The 21,008-nt window shown below is 46.0% G+C and overlaps 1 protein-coding gene across 1 annotated transcript in view; it reads right to left on the reverse strand.

The window, feature by feature from the left end:
- Positions 1-21,008, reverse strand: part of DNAH1 (dynein axonemal heavy chain 1) — a 69,145-nt gene that overhangs the window by 23,347 nt on the left and 24,790 nt on the right. The window contains exons 22-47 of the mRNA XM_071813074.1: positions 20,254-20,375; positions 19,587-19,692; positions 18,324-18,503; positions 17,513-17,653; positions 16,706-16,869; positions 16,117-16,230; positions 15,318-15,506; positions 14,149-14,254; positions 12,982-13,095; positions 12,511-12,660; positions 11,915-12,001; positions 11,648-11,834; positions 11,441-11,532; positions 10,814-10,968; positions 8,957-9,134; positions 8,483-8,677; positions 7,527-7,646; positions 6,743-6,901; positions 6,350-6,454; positions 4,988-5,128; positions 4,336-4,496; positions 3,491-3,648; positions 3,180-3,353; positions 2,788-2,826; positions 1,824-2,002; positions 757-987 (exon numbers count right to left, since the gene is read on the reverse strand). Coding sequence (XP_071669175.1) covers positions 757-987; positions 1,824-2,002; positions 2,788-2,826; positions 3,180-3,353; positions 3,491-3,648; positions 4,336-4,496; positions 4,988-5,128; positions 6,350-6,454; positions 6,743-6,901; positions 7,527-7,646; positions 8,483-8,677; positions 8,957-9,134; positions 10,814-10,968; positions 11,441-11,532; positions 11,648-11,834; positions 11,915-12,001; positions 12,511-12,660; positions 12,982-13,095; positions 14,149-14,254; positions 15,318-15,506; positions 16,117-16,230; positions 16,706-16,869; positions 17,513-17,653; positions 18,324-18,503; positions 19,587-19,692; positions 20,254-20,375 — 3,747 coding nt within the window. The remainder of the gene's footprint in view (positions 1-756; positions 988-1,823; positions 2,003-2,787; positions 2,827-3,179; positions 3,354-3,490; positions 3,649-4,335; positions 4,497-4,987; positions 5,129-6,349; positions 6,455-6,742; positions 6,902-7,526; positions 7,647-8,482; positions 8,678-8,956; positions 9,135-10,813; positions 10,969-11,440; positions 11,533-11,647; positions 11,835-11,914; positions 12,002-12,510; positions 12,661-12,981; positions 13,096-14,148; positions 14,255-15,317; positions 15,507-16,116; positions 16,231-16,705; positions 16,870-17,512; positions 17,654-18,323; positions 18,504-19,586; positions 19,693-20,253; positions 20,376-21,008) is intronic.

Raw genomic sequence — 21,008 nt, forward strand, 5'->3', positions numbered from 1 at the left:
ATGAGATGAAGTATGAAGACATGTGGGATTTGGTCCTACCCATTTAGCAATCTCACTGTGAACCCTGGCAAGCAACGTAGCTGGAATTCCTACAGTGCCGAGTCCTGCGCGCACCAGAGGACGGTACAGTGGTTTGGTGAGCCTGGTTGCCTCAGCCCTGCTCACCTCGATGAGGGACAGGCCTACCCACTTTGTGCAAGAGACTGGAAAGCTCAGTTAATTACCAGTCCCTGCCACGCAGCTATCACAAAAGGAGAGACAACAGGATAATCACCTGTTTCTGATAATGAGCACAAAATGCACTGCTCATTGCCTTTGCTTAATTATCACTACCAATGTCCTCACAGTATCTTCTCCAACAGGGAATCTGGCAGTAACATTAATTACTTGTAAAGGTCAATTGTGAAGTCTTTAATGGCAAAAGTAGTATTGTTTGGGGGTAATGTGCCATTTCTTTCCAGTAAGTTTCACTTTTCAGTCCCAAGTGCAGCTCACTTGGGAGATTTGGCATAGCAGGCTGCCCCCAGGATGGCAATGCAGAGATAGCTCGTTCCACCTCCACCTCCCGTCACACCAAATGCAGTTAACATCCATATCTGAGGTAGGATTTCACAGGAGAGCCCTGACAGGATGTGTGATTCCAGACACCTTCAATTCAACCAGCCCCATAGTTACCATTAACTGTCCTCTTTTGTTTGCAGAAGACTTGGAAGATGTAAACATAGCTCATATCATCATGATTCCCTGGGTCCTTACCTTTTCCTGGCTTTCGATTGCTTCATACTGTTTGACAATGGCATCTGGCTCCATGAAGTCCCCAAACAGAACTGGCTTGGAGGGGACAACCTCCTCAAAAGTGGTGTCAAAATCCTCCATCATACTCTTCATCAGGTTGTCAAACCAGGTCCGGTCCTCCTTGCTGACCAGGCGATCACAGAAGACCCTGCAGCTCTCGTGGTACCACAGTCTCAGCAGCTGCAGTTTGTTCTGGTAGGAAATACCAGCAAAACACCCCCATGAGAGAAGTAGAGAAGTATTAAGAGCTTGACTGTCAGGAAAGCTGGTTCCTGCCCGGCATGAAGCCAGTTCTACTCCTGCTAGTAGCAACTGGAGCGGAGAAAACTGGGTGGAGGAAGCTGCATTCCCTTCTCCTCTCAAAAACAACCCCTGTCAAAACAGCTGCTTTGCAGAGAGTTCATTACAGCTTCAGCTAATCCCCCCTTTATTTGTCCATATGTCAGGCTTTCTATAAGAGATTTAAATTTCATGTTGTTTGTCCTTATCTTCCCCCAGTTTGATTTATTTTTTACTGTTTCCAGAAGTTCTTATGTTTTTTTTGAAGGATCCTTTCATTCCTTTCATCCAGGTGTAGCACAGAACTAGGGTCCAAAGTATTTGCTGTGATAAGTCAATCCCTACTGGCTAGGCTGGAGCCAGAGCCAGGTCCTCAGGAGAGTCGAAGGGCCACAAGATGCCATTGCTACAAGTTGGTAACAGGACAATGCCTCTGTCCCCACATGGTCCCCTGTCTGGTCCCCTATGGCTCCATTCAGCCCTGAACGGACAGGCTGTGTCGTATTGACTTCCTGTGGCCACTCATCTGCTTCCACACCAAGGAAGGGCTGGGGTGGTGGTGGGAGGGTCTCTTTGCTACGGGTACTTGGCAATATTGCCAAAGAGAAGGCCACCATGCTCATTGAACTGTACCAAAATGTAGCTTCAACAAGCAATTGAGGCCTGTTTGCAGGCCTGTCAATGAGGCTTGAACTGGAACTATTCTGGTCTTCCCTGGGGTGCACAGCTGTGCTGATGGGAGGACTCACCTCCACCTTGCTAGGCTCCGCCATGAGCATGCCCTGGAACACCTTGGAGAGGTCTCTCAGGTTGAAGGTGTAATGTGATTTTGCTGGTGTAGGCAGCAGCTGGGATGTGATGGTCAAATACACACCAATAGTGGCATCAACCAAGGGTTCATTCAAGTCTTTGATTGCAACTGCTTCTGCTGCAGAGACAGAGAAAGGTGGAGAGGATGCCAAGATGGTGACTCTGGGTTGAGAAGGTCCTACCAGTGCAGATGGGTGGCACTGAGTGTCAGAGGTGTCACTAGAACTTGGCCAAGAACATACTTTTCTTCTGCTTTCTTATGCAGAGACTGCATGGGGACCTGACCAAGCACTGGTTCACTGCAGTGGACAGTTTGCCAATGGGTTTCCAACCCAAGGGAAGCAAATGTGGGAAGAGAACACATCACAACAATTCTGCAGTGTTAAGACTTCATGCACCTCAAGGGAAGAGGAGACACCCTAGCATTTTATACTTCTTTTTTTTTTTGCGTTATTTCCAACCTTCTTTTTTAAAAATACGGCTAGTTGCTTCAGTGTGCCCCTGAGCTCATAGTCAGGTACTGATGACTGTGAATATTGCAAGCACTCAGAGAGCTCAGCTTTGCTTTTCTCATAGCTCGCTATTCTCCTACCAGCAGATTTGCAGATGAGGGCACATTTGGAAAGATGATCCTAAATTCCCACCCTGTCAAATATAAGAGCACTCATTTAATTCCAAATGAACCCTTTTTTCTGGGTGGCTGCAGCACCACGCTTAGAGCCTCCCTGCTCAGCTGTCCACAGGCTGCAGCAGATGGAGAGTAACAGAAGGCTGTGCTTCCACAGAAGGCTGTTGTCTGGGCAAGTGTCTGTCTGCCGAAACCACAGGTAAGCTACGCCATGCTGTGCCCCTCAGCTTGTTCTGTTCACAGTCTCTCACTCTCATCTTTCTGCTCTTACTTACGCACTGGCTCTCTGTGACTTCTTTCTCCTAGGAGTCCATCTAGAAGAAGACAAAAACCCTGAGTTACCACTTTACTTGCTGAGGTGAAGAATATATGCAACACTCATCACAAACAAAATCCTCTTTGAGAGGCCTAGGCTATGGAACACCTTATGAAACTGTGAGAGCCAAAGCTGAAGTTTGCTGATTTGCACCAGCAGAGTTTGGCCCTGAGACAGTTGCTATGAGTCAAACAACACTTTTCAAAAAGCATCTTTAAAAAACCTAAAGCAAGTTCCAGTTTCCAACACTTTTATCAGAGCATCAGTATTAATCCCTCCCCTTCCAACCTCTATTATAATTGGGTTGACTTGTAACATGAGGAGAAGGTGGCAGTTGTCTGCAGAACGTACCCATCCAGCAGCCAAGGATGGTGGAGAAGATAGCCTTCTTGCTGCTGTCTTCCATCTCTGTGAAGGAGAGGTAGTTGAAGTGGCGGGTGAAGCGTGGGGTGACAGCATTCCTTCCTCCTCCAGGAGGTCCCATGGCACAGACAAAATTAATATCTACCAGCTTCTTAAAGGTACCTTGAAGAGTGGAAAATCAGGAATTAATGTCAAGTTGTAGCTAAAACCCCTTGCCCACACATCTCCACAGCAGGTGTGCACATCTATCAACAGGCCAACTTTTGCCATGAGTACTGGGCAAATAATTTGGGTCGTACCGATCTGTTTCCTGTCATACCAGCCCCCATGGTCCATCCATTGCCGCAGCAGCTCGATGGGTGGCTGAGCACCGTATGTCTCCAACATAGGCATGTTCAAGTCATCAATAAAAAATATGAAGTACCGCCCAACTGGAGGCCCGAACACACCCTTTCGCCTGTAAGGACAGAAGCCACATAAGGACACAGGAAAACTCCTGTTGCAGTGTAACTCCTACCTTGACGCAAAAGCTGTTTGTTCTCCAGAGGCTTCCTGAGCCAGCAGTTTCAGCCATGCTTGCACTTACACTCCATATACCCCTTTATATGGGCCTTTGTTCCAGCACAATATTTGAGGCACTGGCTTCTTTCCAAACACGAGTGAAGTTTTGTCTACTAATGCACAGTATCAATGAATATACAGGTGCAAATAAAAGCAAAGCTTGAGCCTGTAAATCTTTTGGAAACTTCAAACCAGCAGCTGACCAGGGAGGAAAATGGGAAGCTGCTAACCATGAGGGGTGGAACTGGGGGTCAGCAGCCACATGTTCTCCCCTCATTAGTTTTTATAAAGATCCCGCACCAGGATTTGTAAACACCTGCGCTGTGAAACATAGTATTTCTGGAATAACTAGAATTGGAGCAACTTTTACAGACCCCCACTAATCCTTCTTACTTTCTTGCCACTGTATCAGGTTATTACTGGCTCCCACAAGCCCAGCTCAGATTTGTCGTGTTTCCTATCTGTTTCCCACAGCTGTATGTACTTGGGGCCTCTTCAGGTCTTGCATGAAACTAACTTGCCAAGTTGATAGAAACACTGAGCTCAGGGATACTGTCTTTGCAAACACAGAAAGGAAACTTGCCTCTTATCCAGTTTGCTGTCAATGAGATCCTGGGTTTGGTTGGCAGAGGTGCGTGCCGAAAACATCAGGAAGTGGGTGACGTATCTGGGAGGCAAGTTCTTCAAAAGCTTGTCTGTAATTGTGAGAGTCTTCCCTGTGCCAGTGGGGCCAATGCAGAGAACCTAGAAGCACAAGCAGACAGTCTGCATTTCCCAGCCCTCTGACATTTGCTGCAGGAAATGCAGGTTACTCCTCACTTAGGCATTCAAAGGCTGGGGGAGGCCAGAAGGCTCACTGCTTCAGTAAGGACATCTGTTCAAGGTAACAGATCTCTTGACGTGGAGGGAATTCAACCAGAGAAGTATTCAGTGGAACCACAGGGAACAGGTAAAGAGTGATGGTGATGGGCTATCCAGCAATCGATGCATTTTGGTTGAACAACTGAGTGTTGATATCCCTTTGGGGCACTGGCATGGTGCCTGCGGACTGAATGGAGAACTCCTGTTGCTCAGTCACACCTTTTGAGTAGAGAATTAAAAACCCATGAGAGTGGGAAGTAATCTCAAAGTATCAGGTAGCTGTTAGGTTCTGACTGCACTGGGAGAAGAAAAGGTGCTCCTGTTGAAGAGAACAAGTTTGAATAAAAAAATCAAAGACAAGATTGGGCACGTACTGGCTTACGGTTGGTGAGCAAAAGCCCCAGCAAGTGGGCCATTCGGACTGTGTTCATCGTGGGCACAATAATGTCACAGAAGTTGGTATCAGGAACCATGGTGAACTTTGCTGTAGGGTCCAGCCACGGCTCCCAGCACACCTGAAAAGTATAGGAGTGTTTAGAGGGGGTGGTTGCATCTGTCCCCTATGGGAATACAAAACCAGTATTTCTGCTGAGTTTTCACCATCACAGTTGCTTATGTAGTAGTTCAGATTCTGATGAGAAATTGAGTTTGCCAGACCCCCTGTCTATTCTTGTCATCCCTACCTTTCTGCACAGCAATGCTGTGAGTGCCTGACTCACTTCCTTTGGGAAGGTGGTAGCTCAAGAGTTAGAGATCATTGCCCCAGCAGCAACATCTCTGCCTTCTGTTTGAGAACTGGGATCAAAGGGTGATGGAGCACTTGTGATCTTTCCAAGAATGGAAATTCCTTCCTAAGCTGACCCACCCTGTGAGTGTCCCCACAGCAGAGGACAAAGAGGGCTTAGCTTGCATCCTTTCTTCATGTCTGGTGCCATTGCCTGTGTTGCATTCAGTGTCACATGGACGTTTTGCAATTGTACAAGACATGGATGACATGTGCTGGAATGAAGGCACAGACTAACCTCACAGAGCCCACTACACAAGTGAGATAGAGGTTTTTGTCAGGGATGTGCTGGAGAACACTGAGAAAATGTGGATTCCTGACCACCCCATGTGGCCTTCCCACAGAGTCAATACTGGCAGCTTCTGCTGAGCATCTGACGCTCATGTAGGGCTCTTTACTTAGCTCTGACTCCAATTTCAGGAAGGGGAAGCATTTTTCCTCCTTTTTTTTTTTTTTCTGTCTTTCAGTCAAGGGCCGGGTGACTGTCAGTCAGATGGGCCTTGCACGCCCTACTGCTCTGCTATCCCCTGTGAAAAAGATGGTGTATTTGTCTGCCTTGCTCCTCCTCCAGACTGCTGCACACAGCTCTTGAGCTGTGCATTGCTTTCTAACACAGGCAGACCTTTCCATCTGAGCTTCTCTCTGTCCTCCTCCAGCAGCCACACTAGTAGAGCCTTCTCACTTTCCTGAGCACTGGCAGAGGCACTCAGGTCTGAACTGACCAGCCTTTGGCTCAGATTCAAAAGATCTCCTTCATAACCCTGAGGGCAAGAAACTGCCTTCTTCCTTCAATGAAAAGCTTCACTTCACTTTAAACATTCTCACTTGGTTTCTATAGCCCTTTCTTATTTACCCTTGATGAGAAAACCCTACCAAATCTGGCAGGACTCTGTTGCTTCCTGATCCCCCCCTGCAAATTTCCCGGCTTGTGGTTGAAAGTGAAATATTTTACCTCCTTAATAACCTCCTCATCCAGATCTTCTTCAGGACTGCTAAGCCCAGCATCATACAGTTTATAGTCATAAACCAGTCCGTCTTCTGGGAAAAGTAACTGGATCTGTGGGAATAAAGCTGGGGTGAACTTGGCTGCCACCGTGAATTCACAGGAGGATCTGCCCTACTGCAAGGAAGAGTTTACTAATGGGATGCTGCCCAGGCAGGGGCGTCAGGTCTCTCTCCCAGATCTTCCAGCTCCGGGGGGGCCTTGAAGTTTGAAGCAGACCTGTTACACCAGATCCCAAGAAGCAGCCCATCCGAAGCCTCCAAACATTCAAACAGTTCTGATACCCTTTTCTCATTACCGGTTCCTCTATACTAAGAGAGGATCTGCTTTTCCTTTACTCACCTTTTCCTTTGCCATCTTCTCCCTCAGCCACAAGCTGAAGGCCGTGCGACCTTGGGAGTCTCCAGTAGCACCTACGCTCCAGATCAAGGCAAATATAAACCAGGGTTCAATCAGCTCTCCAATACGAGCTATCTTCTCCTGGGGAATCCGCCTAACTCCCTGGGAACCAGACAAGAGCAGAAGTAAAATTCTCAGGCATAGTTAAGGTACACAAAAAACAGACTCTTCTTAATCGCTCATAATTTTGCTTGGCTTCTACGTAGCTTTTTCTAGCCAGTTTTTCACAGGCCTTCTTAATGCATTCTGTGGATTAAAGCTTGCTGTTTCATTGGTGTACTTGTGAGACTCCCCTTGATGAACTAATGTCACTCAACAGAAGCTTGGAGAAGAATGTAGTCCTTGGTTTTTAAATTTGAAAATTGTCCAGCCCTCTTCAATACCAATTCTCAAAAGACTTGCAATCTGAAGTGCATCACTGCTTAGATCTGATCTTTGCTTTCAGTAGAAAATTCAGTAGAAAATTTTAAAATTCTCTCTGCTACAAATAAAAGTGAACTTCTTCCTTCCAGCCTCGTAGGCAGGGAGTTTATCTTTCAGTGGGCAAAGCATAGTCCTTCCGGGTTTGCCTGTGCTTGGCAGGATGCTGTATTGCCTTCTGCCATGTAGATGAACTACAGTCTGACCTTTCTGCACCAACATTTTGTTCTGCAGTGACTAACCCTCTGCATGACTTACTGCCCTTAAGAGTTACAGGTGCACACAAGTGACAGCAGCAAAATCCTACCTCACTGGGAATGAAAGGCTGAAACAAACATTCCAAGAGCATGAGGAGGCTCCTTGTGAGGTTACTGTCTGTTGAGGCTGTTATCTCCTTCACAAACCGCCGGACAAAGCCGATGGCATCCTGTAAGGAGAGGAAGGAACAGCTCACTGTCACCATCCAACACACCTGACTTTGCTTTTACCTTCCAGGGTTCCGGTTTCTTTTCACTTCCCTGCAAGCTACAGCTAGCAGGGAGAGTATGACTGAGAATGCTGCATCCTGAGTACCAGCGTATTGACTGAGAAAAGTAAGTCAAACAACTTGGTTCAGGCTTAGCCGCAAGAAACCTCTAGGTCTGCCTTTTGGTTCTGTGCAACAGTGACGTGCATCTTGTGCCACCGCTGCTGTTAAATGGTTTGCTCCCTTCAGATCTTTCTTTGTGTTCAGGGATAGATGCCCCACCCCTGGAGACATCCCAGGCCAAGCTGGACGGGGCTCTAAGCAACCTGATCTGGGTGAAGATGTCCCTGATCATGACAGGGGTGGCACTGGATAAGCTTTGAAGGTCCCTTCCAACCCAAACTGTGCTATGATTCTATGACCTTTACTTTGCAGCTCTGGGCTATTAATTAAAATAGTGGCTCAGGAGATGAGCAGAAATGACCAGACCTGCTCTTACAACTTTTCCCCTGGAATAACTGTACTTTAAGCAATGCCTTTGCACAAGGGATGACTTTGTCCAGAAGATAATTTTAAAAGGAAATAAAATAAACAATAATCACCAACAAGACTAAGTCACATCTGTAGTGATCAGTGATCTTTTAAACCCAGGAAATTCACAGGATGGTTTGTATACTGGTAGTCTGGAGTGTTCCCACAATGGCATTTAAATCCAGGCCTTGACAAGTCTGGGCTGGCTGATATCTGAGCTGACAAGCTCCAAGCCATGGAAAGGCTGGAACGGCATAGTAACTCACCTTGAGGAACCTCTTGAAGAGAGATGCTAGCTGCTTTGAGAAGGGCTCTATGATGCTTGGGATTTTTTGCAGCCAGCACTCGATGAAGGGCTCCAGCCCCAAGATGCTGGGTTCCAGGTAAACCATGCCACAGCGGGACACTGTGGCGGGGGAAGCAACAGCCAGATCCTGGACTTCAAACATCATGGTCATGCTCTGGAAATTGCAAAAGGAGAGAAAGGAGGATAAGGACTTGATCTCTTCTGATATATCTTTCAGTATAATTTGGTGAAGCTGAAATCTTTCCCTTTGTTACAGCAGCCCTCTTTTTATTGTGTTTGTGCAGCACCACAGAGGTCTGGCCAACACACGGCTGTCACTGAGACACCAATTTCCAAACAATCCCATCACAGGCATCAAGTAGAAAGTCAAAGGCAATTCTGCTCCAGGAGGAAGGAAGGAAAACAGGCAGCAAAAGTGGGAGGTATGAGTTACCTCTGTCATCTTGATGATTTCCCCCGAGCTGAGACACAGCTTCTTATTGTCATCCAGCACCGTGTTCATGTTCTCAATCCACAAAGCATCAACTGGCCCATCAAACATGTACCACTTCTTGATGGTGTCAGTGGCTGCAGCTCCCTGTCGGATGAGTGAGGAAAGGATCCCATCTGTCCTGGAACGCAGGAGGAAGGCAGGGCTTGGCTCATTCTGGTTTTGCTGAAATCAATGGCAAAGTTTCCACCATATAAGGCAACAGAGCCAGAATCTTACTCTGGTTCATGTGTCCAAGGATACCTGTGCCTCACTTCTTGATGAGATGCATAAAGGTCCATCTCTTTCTTTTACTGAGACATACACCTAAGCCTGAGTGGCATCATGAGACAATTTCTTCTGACATTAGGATCTGGACTTCATGTCATTTAACTCTAAAATTCCAAGTTTCCCTTTCACATCTCTGTCCTCAGTGAAAAGCAAAGAGGCCTTGCGAGCATCCACTCAGGCTATAGGTGGGTTACCAGCTCTCTAGAGGTGCCTCCTTTTCTCCACCAAGTGCAAAGAGAGACTCAGGACAAGTACTCTGCTAGTTCAGATGCTTCAGCTGAGTAACTCTAGGTTAGGAGGGTGAATCCAACATAAAAGTATGACCCTCTTTATAACTTAAGTTCCCCATGCTCAGCTGCCTATGAACTCGGGTGGTGCTGGAGCTGGTGAACAAGAGAGCAGACACACAAGGAATGCTGACCATTGACAGAAAGAACTTAATCTGCATGTGGAAACCTGCAGTGCAATTTCTGTTCAGGCCCTGGACTCCACTCCCATTATTAAATAATTATTTGTTATTTCATAGTGCTAGTGAATGCCAGGGTATTGTTACTGAAACCGAAGGAAAACAGTCTGTTCTAAAGCTCAGCTGATTAAAACTGATGGATTTGTCTGTAAATACACTTTACATGGCTGCTGTACTTTTCTTTTCGTCATGTTGACATGCCTGTGTACTGCCCCTAGGTAGACTTAAATAAAAAAATAAACTGTCAAACTTAACTGGAATATTCTATAAAAGGTCTTTCGGTAAAGACACACCAGAGCCCAGGCTGGGAAGCTCTGGGTCTCAGCATCAGTAATGTTTATTTGCTTGAACCTTTCCTAGAGGGTGGTTAGTTTCATATTTATTTAGTTTAGCTGGTTTTACAGAACACAGTTTTTAGCTTTGTCCCCAAGCACGTGGTGGGTGACAGAGCCAAAGGGAGATTCACACCACTTCTCACACCTTAGCTTCTGGATAAAGTGAGCTGCAAAGTCAACTTCAGGTCACATATGGAAACACACACAGTAGGACTTGGCTGTCAAGAGGGCAAACAGGCTATTGGCTCTTGCTTCCAAACCACAGAAGCAAGCAGGAGCCCTGGTAACTGGAATGAAATGCCCCTTTATGCCTGAAAGTCATCCCTCATCATTCAAGGCCACCAGTGTATTTATACAGAACAATTCAAGTGCACAGTACAGAGGTCACTTTTCTTCAGAAGCAAAACAAGTGGTTTTAAGCTGCTGTATCTTAGAGCAGGGGCATGTGCTCCCAAGCAATTGAATTATTTCTTGTTATGCAGCTAATGCTGCCAGCGGAGCTGCAGTAACTGTCTGGGCATGTGCTGGCAGCCGGGCCAAGCGCACAATAAAAGATGTCAGCTTAAATCGCTGTGACTGGCTATTGTGGCTTGCTGAGGATAAGGAATTGATCGCTTCTGGTTTTATGCTTCTATCCTAAACTGTTCCCAGCCTTGAAGAGAAGACGCTCAAGACCAGAAGAAAAACGTTTCCCGTCTGGAAGGAAGGAAAGCAGGTTTTGTACTTTACCACTCATGCGTTAGCAAGTTGAATTCTCCATAAAGCTGGCCCATTGTGATGGATTTGGGATTCAGCACAAAGTAGCGGACAGCCTCGTAATTCCCACCGCTGGCTGCAGGCTGACCTTTCAGTGACGTCATTGCAGCTGCCAGCACCTCATAGCACTGCAAAAGCAGGAGCGCAAGAGAGTTAGCTGCCATGGCTCCGTAACGACAAAGCCACTCGCTCTCACAGCAACTGTATTCAAAAGGCAGCGAGAAAGGAGACACAGTGAAGGATAATGTCATGGTAAGGAGATGCCTGGCTGTATTAACAGAAATAAAATAATCCAGATGCAGGGGGAGGAAGTTAGATCATCTATGCAAGAGGTCTGAAGAATCTCAAGATGTCAAAGTATGTCTCAGTCTTAGAAATTTGTAGCACATCTAATAAGCCTCAGTCTAATCTCCCAACTCAAAAGAATGAGATATTAATATACTTCCCTATGGCTATAAATCAGTGCTAAAAGGCAGCACCTTGGTCCCCTGACTTCTGTCTCAGAGAAGCTGGAAATACTGGAGCACAAGTCTTCCATGAACCTCAACCCTCTGCATCAATAGGTGGTTTGCAGGGGCCAGTACAGTATCTCAACCATACCTTTGTCTTCCCAGAGCCTGTTGGCCCCACTAGCATAAGGCCATGACGAACCACAGTGGTTTCATAGAGCTGGATGCACTTAGTCACAAAGCCTGTAAAGGAAGATGATGCGGAGAGGGCCTGGGACCAGCTCTCTCTTTCATAGCGCAGGGTGCTGGACTAACAGCCCAGGCCCAGGGGGAGCTTGTGGAGGGCCTTTCCCCTCACCATCGACATCCTTCAGATTCTCTTTGATGCAGGATTTGCGAATGGCTTTCTCCAGGATACCGTAATCAACAGGCTCTTCTTTGATCTTGGGAAATAAATCTGAGACAATACCCCTGAAGAGCCTGAGGTCGTCCTGCAGGAATTTGGGTATGTTGGCATCCCTGATAGCCCGCAGGCAGATCAGCTCCTGCAAAGATTTAAGAACTCAGAACTTCAAAGATGCTGCCTCTCTTACGTGGCAACAGTGTGAAGCAGAAGCACATTTACCTCATCCATAGTAGGATTCTCTCTTTTGAGGTTGCCAGCTGTTGAGATGACAGTCTTCACAGCTCTCATCCCAAAGTCATAGTGGTCCTGGAACAGGCACAGAGGAAACAACATCATCAGATCCAGGAGCACTAGCTAAACAGAGTGAACCTATGCATGCACTCAGCAGGTAAGAAAAGAAAAATGAGAGAACAACCCTCTCAGAACAGAGAGTTCTTTCAGAACAACTGCTCCTTCATCGAAGTCTGCTCTTGGGACCTTTCCAACAACTAACTAGTTCTCAGCTGTACAGACTATGGGCGAAGAAGACAAGAATAACTGGATGAAGAAAAATACAAGATTGAGGGAGAAGCAGGCAGAGCTGCTTCGCTCAGTTGTCCTGCCATTCTAATCCTAACTAGGACTGAGGGTGAATGCAAATCCACCCTCAGGAGGAGAAATGAGGATTAGAAAAACAGGAGGTAGATGACAAATGGATATTGTGACCTTTTTGCGATACACTATGACAAGGCACCAAGAGAAGCATCCAGGTACTTTGTGTCTAGGGTAGGGAAGCCTCACATTTAAACAACATTCATGCACATTATCACATCTACCTGGCTGCTGAGCTGCTCTGACAATAGTTTGAATGTTGTGGTGATCTTCTTCGCAAGGACTTTGGCTTCATTAAACCCAAAGGAGTAGAGTGAGATCTCAGCAATCATGGAGTAATCCGGGACCATCATGGCCACAGGACGAAAGAGAGCCTGAAACATACAGGTCCAACACAAGATCAAAACACTATTGTTTCTTGCTTTGTCCAGCAAACTGAAAAGGCTGAGCATCTCTCCCAGACTGTTCAGAGGACACACCATGAGTGTCCCTGGCACCTGTCAGGGCAGCATCCCTGCAGACTGCAATCTGAGGAGTGCTGTTTGCTTATAGATGTGATTCAAATCTCAAAATGATACTAGAAACTTTCCAAAAGCATCACTTCCCAATCCTTGTCACAAACACACTGGTGGTCTAGTTAGCATGGAGCACCTGTACCACCACTCCACTTTCTGTCTGTCGTCTGCCCTCCTTACCTTCAGGTTATCGGGCAGTTCAGTGCGCCCAGCATACCCTGGGTTCATCGTGATGAAGACTGCACAGGATGGGACCAGTGGGATCTCCATGCCTTCAAACATGAAGCGATCCACCTAGAAAATAAAAATATGATCATCCTCAAAGAACAGAGCCTGACCTGCAAATTAAACGCTGTAGCAGAATCTTCCAAGTGGAAAGCAATGGCCTTTAGTAGTTAAATTATCAAGCATGGACACACACAGCTGCCCACAACGGTAGTGACTCAGTCTGGTCCCACTGCAGGAATCCAGTGTCACCAGCAATATTCCTCTCTGTTTAAGAAACCGGGCTCATAGAAGATTTACTGATAGGATAAATTTTTTCTTTTTTTTTTTTTTTGGCTCTTGAACAGAATTCTATCGCTGCAGCTGTAAACAAGCATCTTTCAATTTATTTTGCAATAGAGTTTGTGCCTGAATTAATTTGTGGCAGAGAGGGCAAAGAGAAACCTAAATCCTTTTTAAAACTGCGTAGGTAGTAATTTCAGATCAGGGATAAAGTAATGCAGAAGAATTCACAGAGAGCAAGCTTCTAACTCCAAGCCAAAGTCAAGGAGATTCAGGTCTTAACCCCTGTGAGTCTCCAGAGAACAAAGCAGAGGCTGGCTGCTAGACTGGCTGCCAGCTGAGTCTCCATGAAAACCAATTCCCTTTATGTTGCAAATCTGTGTGTGTATGAGCATGTACGCTGCTGCATATTCTGGGTTTTGTGAATCCACTAAAGCTTGGCTAACACATTTAGACAAACGTGGTGCTGAGCAGCTCATGGCAGAACACTGGTTGCCTTCACCACAGCTCAGTGGATCTGTATCGGAGTGGCTCCCACACCAAAGTCTGCTGGCACTGCAGCTCAAGCTGAGACATGCTTCAGTCTGTGACTGCGGGCAACTGTGGCAGCACAGGCTAGGGTGAGGCTGCAAAACCCACCCGGGATGTTGACTGTGCAATGGCCCGATACGATGTGCTACAGCCAGGGCATCAGTCACGCTTCTCCAAGCTCAAGTACGTCTGTCTGAGTTGCCCCCGAGCAGTAAGGCTGGTCCTCCATGAAGAGACACGCAAACACAGGGATTAGCCTGGATGAGCTCAAGTGGAGATGTTTTTGTGTGCCTAATGCCCATTACATACCCTTTGCTGCTGTGCTTTCTGAATGGTTGTGATCTGCTGGGCCACCACAGACAGTACCTCGATATCAATGCGGTTGAACTCATCAAAACAAGCCCATGCACCAGCGCTGGGCAAGGAAGAAGAAACAAAGGGAGTCAGGAACATCACACAGAGCAAACCTGCACTCAAAAGTTCAGTCAGATCTAGAAATAATACATCCATATACTGGGAAGGCAGCACAGAGACAAGAAGTGAACACAGAAGGCCCCGAATGTCCCAAAGCAGGTAAATGACACAGCCACAGGGTACTGGTACAGTGGAAGGGGCTGTGGCCCCTCACCACATCTATGCATCCCAGGCCATAGGATGAGAAGCTACATGGTCCCTATAAGACTATGGCAATGTCCTACCCTACAGCCCGGCACAAATTCTGCATGTTACAGATTTGGGCTTGAAAGAGGCATCACACTGAATTCCTGTTCTGTACGTGAGCTGTAAGTGTTGCAGATACAATTCAGGCATCTCTTACGTCCATTTTTCAGAGCTTGGAAGACTATGTATAAAACTGGAAGCATGTTTATGAGGAAGGTGATCTTCCCACAAGGCACGGTTTAAAAAAATAAGTTAAATTACTTATAAAGAAAACATCTGAGAAGAGAGCATCAGCTTTTGTTGGAGTGACTAATTCAGATTCACCAGCATGCAACAGACTAATTGGACCAGCTCTGTTTGAAATGTAGAGAAGAGAGGAGCTTCTCTGAGAGGATTCCTCAGGGCTTAAAACAGTCTCTCTTGGCTGCTCAATTTTGGATACACAGCAGATTCTCTCCTCCTTAAGATTAAGCAGCTTGTGGGCTGAATCTCAGTCCAACGTGTATGATACTAAAACAATGGCCAGAGCTGCAAACATTTGCACAGGTTTCTAACAGTGGATTGGTGCCAAGCATTTTAATTTTGCCTTAAATGAAGAGGATCTCTTTTTATCCTCTTTCTTTTTTTTAATTGGCTCAACTGTCTCTCCCTTTTGGCAGGAATTTTGTAACTTTGCTCGTTCAGGAACACAGTAACACTTCTAGTAGGGCTTTGCTTGCTCTTCTGGGCTGCTCTGAAAAACACCCACTGATTCCCAGCGGCGAGCATCCCTGTATCCCACCCACTCCCTGATAATGACACACAGTATTTCATTGTACCTGGCTAGTCCCTTGAAAAACTTTCCCATCGCCATAAAGTCAAGCTGGTCGGAGCAGTTGAACACTACAGTTTGGATTGCTAGTGCTTTCCCCAAGTCTTTTGTCGTTTCTGTTTTGCCTGTTCCCGCTGGTCCTGCAGGCGCTCCTCCAAATTTCAGGTGCAGAGCTCCTGTAAGCGTCAGGTAACACCTACAACAAAGAAGAGACCAGATGACGAAAAGCATTTCTATTAGTGATTTCAGTAAGGGAGACATATGATCTGTTCAGTCAGAGACAGGTAGGAATCCATCCTTTATTACTCTGCAGAACTGCTTAGATATGCAGCACTCTGCAAAGGAGTTAGCTATATGGCCTTGATTAGTATTCATGGGGGCCTGCATGGATAAATCCTTCTGCCACTGGCTACGAATTCACTCTCCAGAAAAAGGACAGTTACAATAGGGTAAAACTATGATTGCTGCTGTGTATTCTAGGGTATTAGATGCTCCTATTTACTTGTTTGTAGAAGCGCTCCTTAACTATCACGTGGGCATTTTATGAGTCAGAGCACCATATTAAGAATTAGGAGAGTGAAAACAACCAGTCTGAGCATTGATCACTAGGAACACAGAACCAACACCAGGGTGTTTCTATTCTCTCAGGTAGTCATCTACTGTACAAATAGCTTCTATTTACATGAATTAAGCAGTAAGACTGGCATGGTATCATCCTTAGTTTAATCCCCAATAAGCCTTGTTCATACAAAAACAAAAGTAAAAATAAAAAGATACACTTATTACCCAGAAAACAACCTCCTTACCTGTCAGTGAGGGGCGTGATAACCAGACGGCCACTGTTCCCCAGATACTCATAGCCATAGAGAAACTCAGCATTGACTGCTCTGATGTACAGGTCCTCCTTCGTCCAGTAATATCTAATGATGAGTGAACACGACATCAGAAAGATAAACGCTGCCTGGCAGACAACACAGCAGCTCATAAGGCTGCAACCTGCAGGTCGGGAGACCTGCATGTCAAGGGTTTCCCTCTTGAGAGAAGAAAGGATAAGGTACCACAACAGGGCAGACAGGAGTTCTGAAATTAGGTGTTATATCAAGGATCATATTCCTTAGGCAGGAGCATGCCCTTTCACAGTGAAACACCATGGTATGGCTTCATCTATACCGCCAAAGCGGATGCTATCAAAACTACATCTGTTAGATGCCTTAGAACCAGCACCCTTTTTAGATTTAAATCTCATTCCTCACAGGGACATTAGAGGTAACTCATGAATACTGCTTACAGACCATGCAAACTCTTGTTCCCATTTGCTATGGACACAACTGATGGGTAAGGAGGATGAAGACTGGCCAAGGAGGCCAGGTGAGGTTCAACAGCTCTGCTCTCTACCTGAGCTGGGAGATCCACTCAAAATCATTCATGCTTGTCACATTCTCCTCAATCAGCTTTGCTGCAACATCCTTGGCATGGACCTCAATCACAATCAGAGCTGACAACACTGATCGCTGCATCTTAGACAAATGTCCACGGACCAGGGCAACCAAATCACCCAGCTGGGAAAGGAAAAGAAAATACTCTGAAACAATACCTATCCCAAAGAGCCAGGCTGTACTAACACAATGCAACTGAAGTTATGGCATGCCACGTCCAGATCACAGGCTGTGTCCAGGCAAATTCTGCCTCTTCTCTTGCCATAGATAGAAACGACCCCTCAGAAAGCAAATAGTGGTCAGAGCTCACTTTTGCCTACACCATTACCACGTTCAGGTGAAAAGAAAGAGTTAGAGCCACCATGAGGCCCAGAGCTAATATATCCCAGGTATCAGGTGTGATTAGATGCAGGGAATAGATATAAAGGATGCAGTTTTACTTTGACTACTACCATCCATCCCTTCAGTTCTCCTCTACCTTTGACTTTTGGGTGACCCTGGAGACAGGTTCTTTCAGTTTGTTTCTGTCTTCACGTAATGACCATATTATCTGTGCTGTACATTATTAGAGGTTTACGATGATAAATATCCTAATGATTAAGATGATAAGAACCTGGTTATTTACCTGTTTTTGAGCTGTGCTATGCGGGACTATGTCTCTGTTTCTCCTACTATACTGTCCTAGCTGTATTTATAAGTTATCTAAGGTCTCATGATCGAAAAATCTCCATCTGGTAGAATCTCACCCTTATATTCACTTTCATACCTGAGTAGTCAGCTGTGGGTAGAGCCTGCTGGACAAATCTCCAGCTTCCAGAGCTTCAGACACTTCCTTTGTCCAGAAAATCTGGCAGCCAGCAATGACCACTTGGCCAGGCCATTGCAAGACCCATGTAGTACGTGCAGTCTCAAAAAAGACAAAAAAAAAGCTGGTAAGACAATGATTTTATTTTTTTATTTCTATGTCTCCCTGATCTGACATGCATAATTACAAAATAAGAATTGTGTTATTGTTTAAGAGGCTTTCCTTTTCTTTTCCTCCAGTTGCTGAGTAGAAAATGGCAACAGAAATATCTGAGGCCTTTTCATTTTTCAGTTTTCTGCCTCCTTAGATCCAAACAAATTAAAATTTAAATTTTATACCAGCATAGCTTTTACACAGAAACCAGAACCAAGATGCATCCCCTGTGCATTGACTGAAATCAATAGTTCCCATGTCTTGGTTACTTTTACCAGCCTCTAGCACATGTGCGAGACATGAGAGTTTGAAGGAGATCCTCATAAAAAAGAAGTTGCCTGGAGAGAAGAATAGATATGGATTCATGCAGGGTTGTTCTATGATACTGGGAAGCATTCTGTGGCTGTTGTGCGAGTGTGTAGGTTTTGCATTCTTCTGAAGCATTAGTTGCTTGCTCAACTGCACATTCTGCACTTAACACACACACACACAACTGGATTAAAGGTGTATTTTAAAACTAGTAGAATACGACAAATTCATCAGCCCCACCACTGGTGAACATTATGGTAAGCCTGGAACCAAGACATTGGGACAAGCCAGTCTGTGATAAAACTCTTACCTCCGGATAAACACCAATTGATCTTTCTATGTGGTCCCGTACACTGGCCTTCATGGATTTCTCCACTTCCAGCAGCCACTCCTCCACATTGTCAGTGGGATAGATGGAAACACACAGCTTCACCTCTTCTCCTTCAGCAGAGTACATGTGTGTGATCTGCAGGTCCTCCTGGAACAGCAGCTAATGGAAGAAGCACAACAGGAGATGTGAAAGGAGGATTTTCTTTCTGTTCCTCCCCTCCTGCCATGGGGGAACAGCCAGGCTGTAGTGGTGCATGCTCTCTGGTGCCAAACTTGCGTGTCAATAGGGATAACAAACTGTGCAACAGATGTGCAAAATGACCTCTCCAAAAAATGGAGGGTGCCTGTATGAAAACAAGAGATTCACATTGCTGGTTTAACTTAAGCAAAATAAATGAAATTAGAGATACGATGAACATGTCTCATTGCATGTCTAGGATGCAAACCCTGTTCAATTCTGTAGATTAAAATCATTTCCCTTGAGGTAACAGTGCCCGGTTTTAAGAGTAAAATTCTAACAGCTTCTCCAGTGCCTCAGCATATCACTGAAAGTCCCCTTGTTTATGTCAATGGCTTTGCACCAGCTTTCCAGTTCAATTTCCTTTCTATTTTCCCAATCTAATGACTAGGAGATTGGTTTTAGTGTCTGAGTATTGTGGTGGTACAAGCTGTGACTAGCCATGGAGTCTGAAATCTATTACGAATAATAAAGAGGAAAAATAGCTGGGTTAACCCCGGCTCCTAAGTAGGGATGAAGGCAGAAACTTAATCCAGTTCAGGCTTGCTCATTGTCCCTGTTGGGGCTGTCAGCAAGAGTGTGATTCCATCCTAACCAGGTGCCTGTGAGTAGACAGCCAAGTCTGAGCTACTTCTCTTGGCCTCCACGGTGAGATGGACAGGCACCTCCAGAGAGAGCGTCCTCGTCTCCTAAGATGGAGATCTAAGTGAATTTCTGCAAGTTGCCCTTTGCAAAAGCCTGTTTTCCCCTCACTGTCCAAAAGGCAATCGAGGGTACCCAATTCATAGGCAGATGTCTGGCTTTGAAATGTCTAAAGTGAGGTTGCTGGAATCCCACTCCAGGGCAGGGAGCACCTTGCAATGCCTGTGTGCAGTCACAGGTCCCCAGGAGATCTGTGTTCACACAGCAGAATGTGAGCAGCCCTCCAGACCTCAGGATGCCTTCGGATTCCCATGACAGCTTCCCAAAGGTGGGCCAAGCCACGAGGGTACTTGCTTTGCCTACCTGTGCAATGTTCTCAAAGCATTTGCGGAGGTGAGGTTGTACAGCAGTGGGGTCTTTTGTCTGAGATAGTATTTCCAGCAGCTCATCATCTGAAAGGAAGTAGAACCTAGAAACACAGAGTGAGGCATGAGGGGAGGCTTGCTTTACTGCAGCATCAGGTGTGAAGTCCTAGCAAGGTGAGGAATAAGCCTATTGCTGGAGACACTGTTTCTGATCACCCACTGATCTCTTTGTATTTGTGCAGGAGAGTAGCAGCTATGGTCCAGCCATCTCCCTTTCTGTAGAGACAGACTTCTTCATCTGCAGAAATCAGTCATTCCCATGCAAAATGGGCTTAAAATGAGTATTAAAGCATAGACGTATTCCATCAGGAATAAGGGATGGAGTTACATCAAAGTTTCCATTTTACCCCATCCTTTCTCAACAAATCATGAGGCACAGATATGCAACGATGCCACCGGACTCACAACATTTGTGTCTGCCTGTTTTCTCCCCATCAGATGGCAGCATTGAAAGGCGTAGCCCTGCTCATGTTTGCAAGTCTCATGACAATATCCTAAGCTTGGATTGTGTTGCTCTTTCTTGGCAGAGCGAACTGGAGCGAGCCTCTCCTTTTGTGTTTTCTGAACCAGCGAGTGTGATCCAGCCCACTGATGTTTGGGGTTACCTGGGAAAAGCGCGTCTCTTCATCTCCAGATATTCACTCAGCCCTTTTTGCACCAGTTCGAGTAGATTGTTACATTTTCGCAGGTTCTCTAGTAGCACGGGATCTGGGCACAAAGACATCACCTATAAACAGAATGGAGAACAGAGGAAGCATCAGTATTCTGAGCATGTTAGAGACAAGGCAGGGGAGATAATTGGGTTGCCCACTGATGTTACTGATAGGATTTAAATGAGTCATTCACAGGGATATGGATAAGTGTGAGCTTTGTGGGCAAAGAGGGGAAACAGCACTTATGGATGTGACAAGCGCATTTCTGGATTCCTGTAAATACCACCAACATCTGTAATATGGAATACAAGTGGTGATGCAGACCTGGGAAGTGGTGACTGGAGAACAGAAGGGTGCAGAGCCCTGCTACCAGGCCACAGAAACAGGTGAAGGGCAGCAGAACAGCCAAACAATGGCTCTAAACAATTTAAAAGGGTCAGTCTTGAGGAGGAATCAAAGGAGGTATCTTGCGGATTAGGACTATAGCTGGCCTGGTTCAAGAGTTGTAAGATGTAGGGAGTCTGTGTGCTGGGGAGAAGGTCTCTGGTGGGGCGGGACAGCTTGGTGCAAGGCATTGCGGGGAATGGCTGTCCATTTGGACACCAGAACGAAAGGACATGTTCCAAGAGAAGAAACCTAGCACAGCACCCTGGGAGAGGGTGCATGGCTCATGCAGGGCTGCTCATGCCCACACCATTACAAAGGCA

This window comes from Patagioenas fasciata, chromosome 10 (genome assembly GCF_037038585.1).
Source record: "Patagioenas fasciata isolate bPatFas1 chromosome 10, bPatFas1.hap1, whole genome shotgun sequence".
Lineage (NCBI taxonomy): Eukaryota > Metazoa > Chordata > Aves > Columbiformes > Columbidae > Patagioenas > Patagioenas fasciata.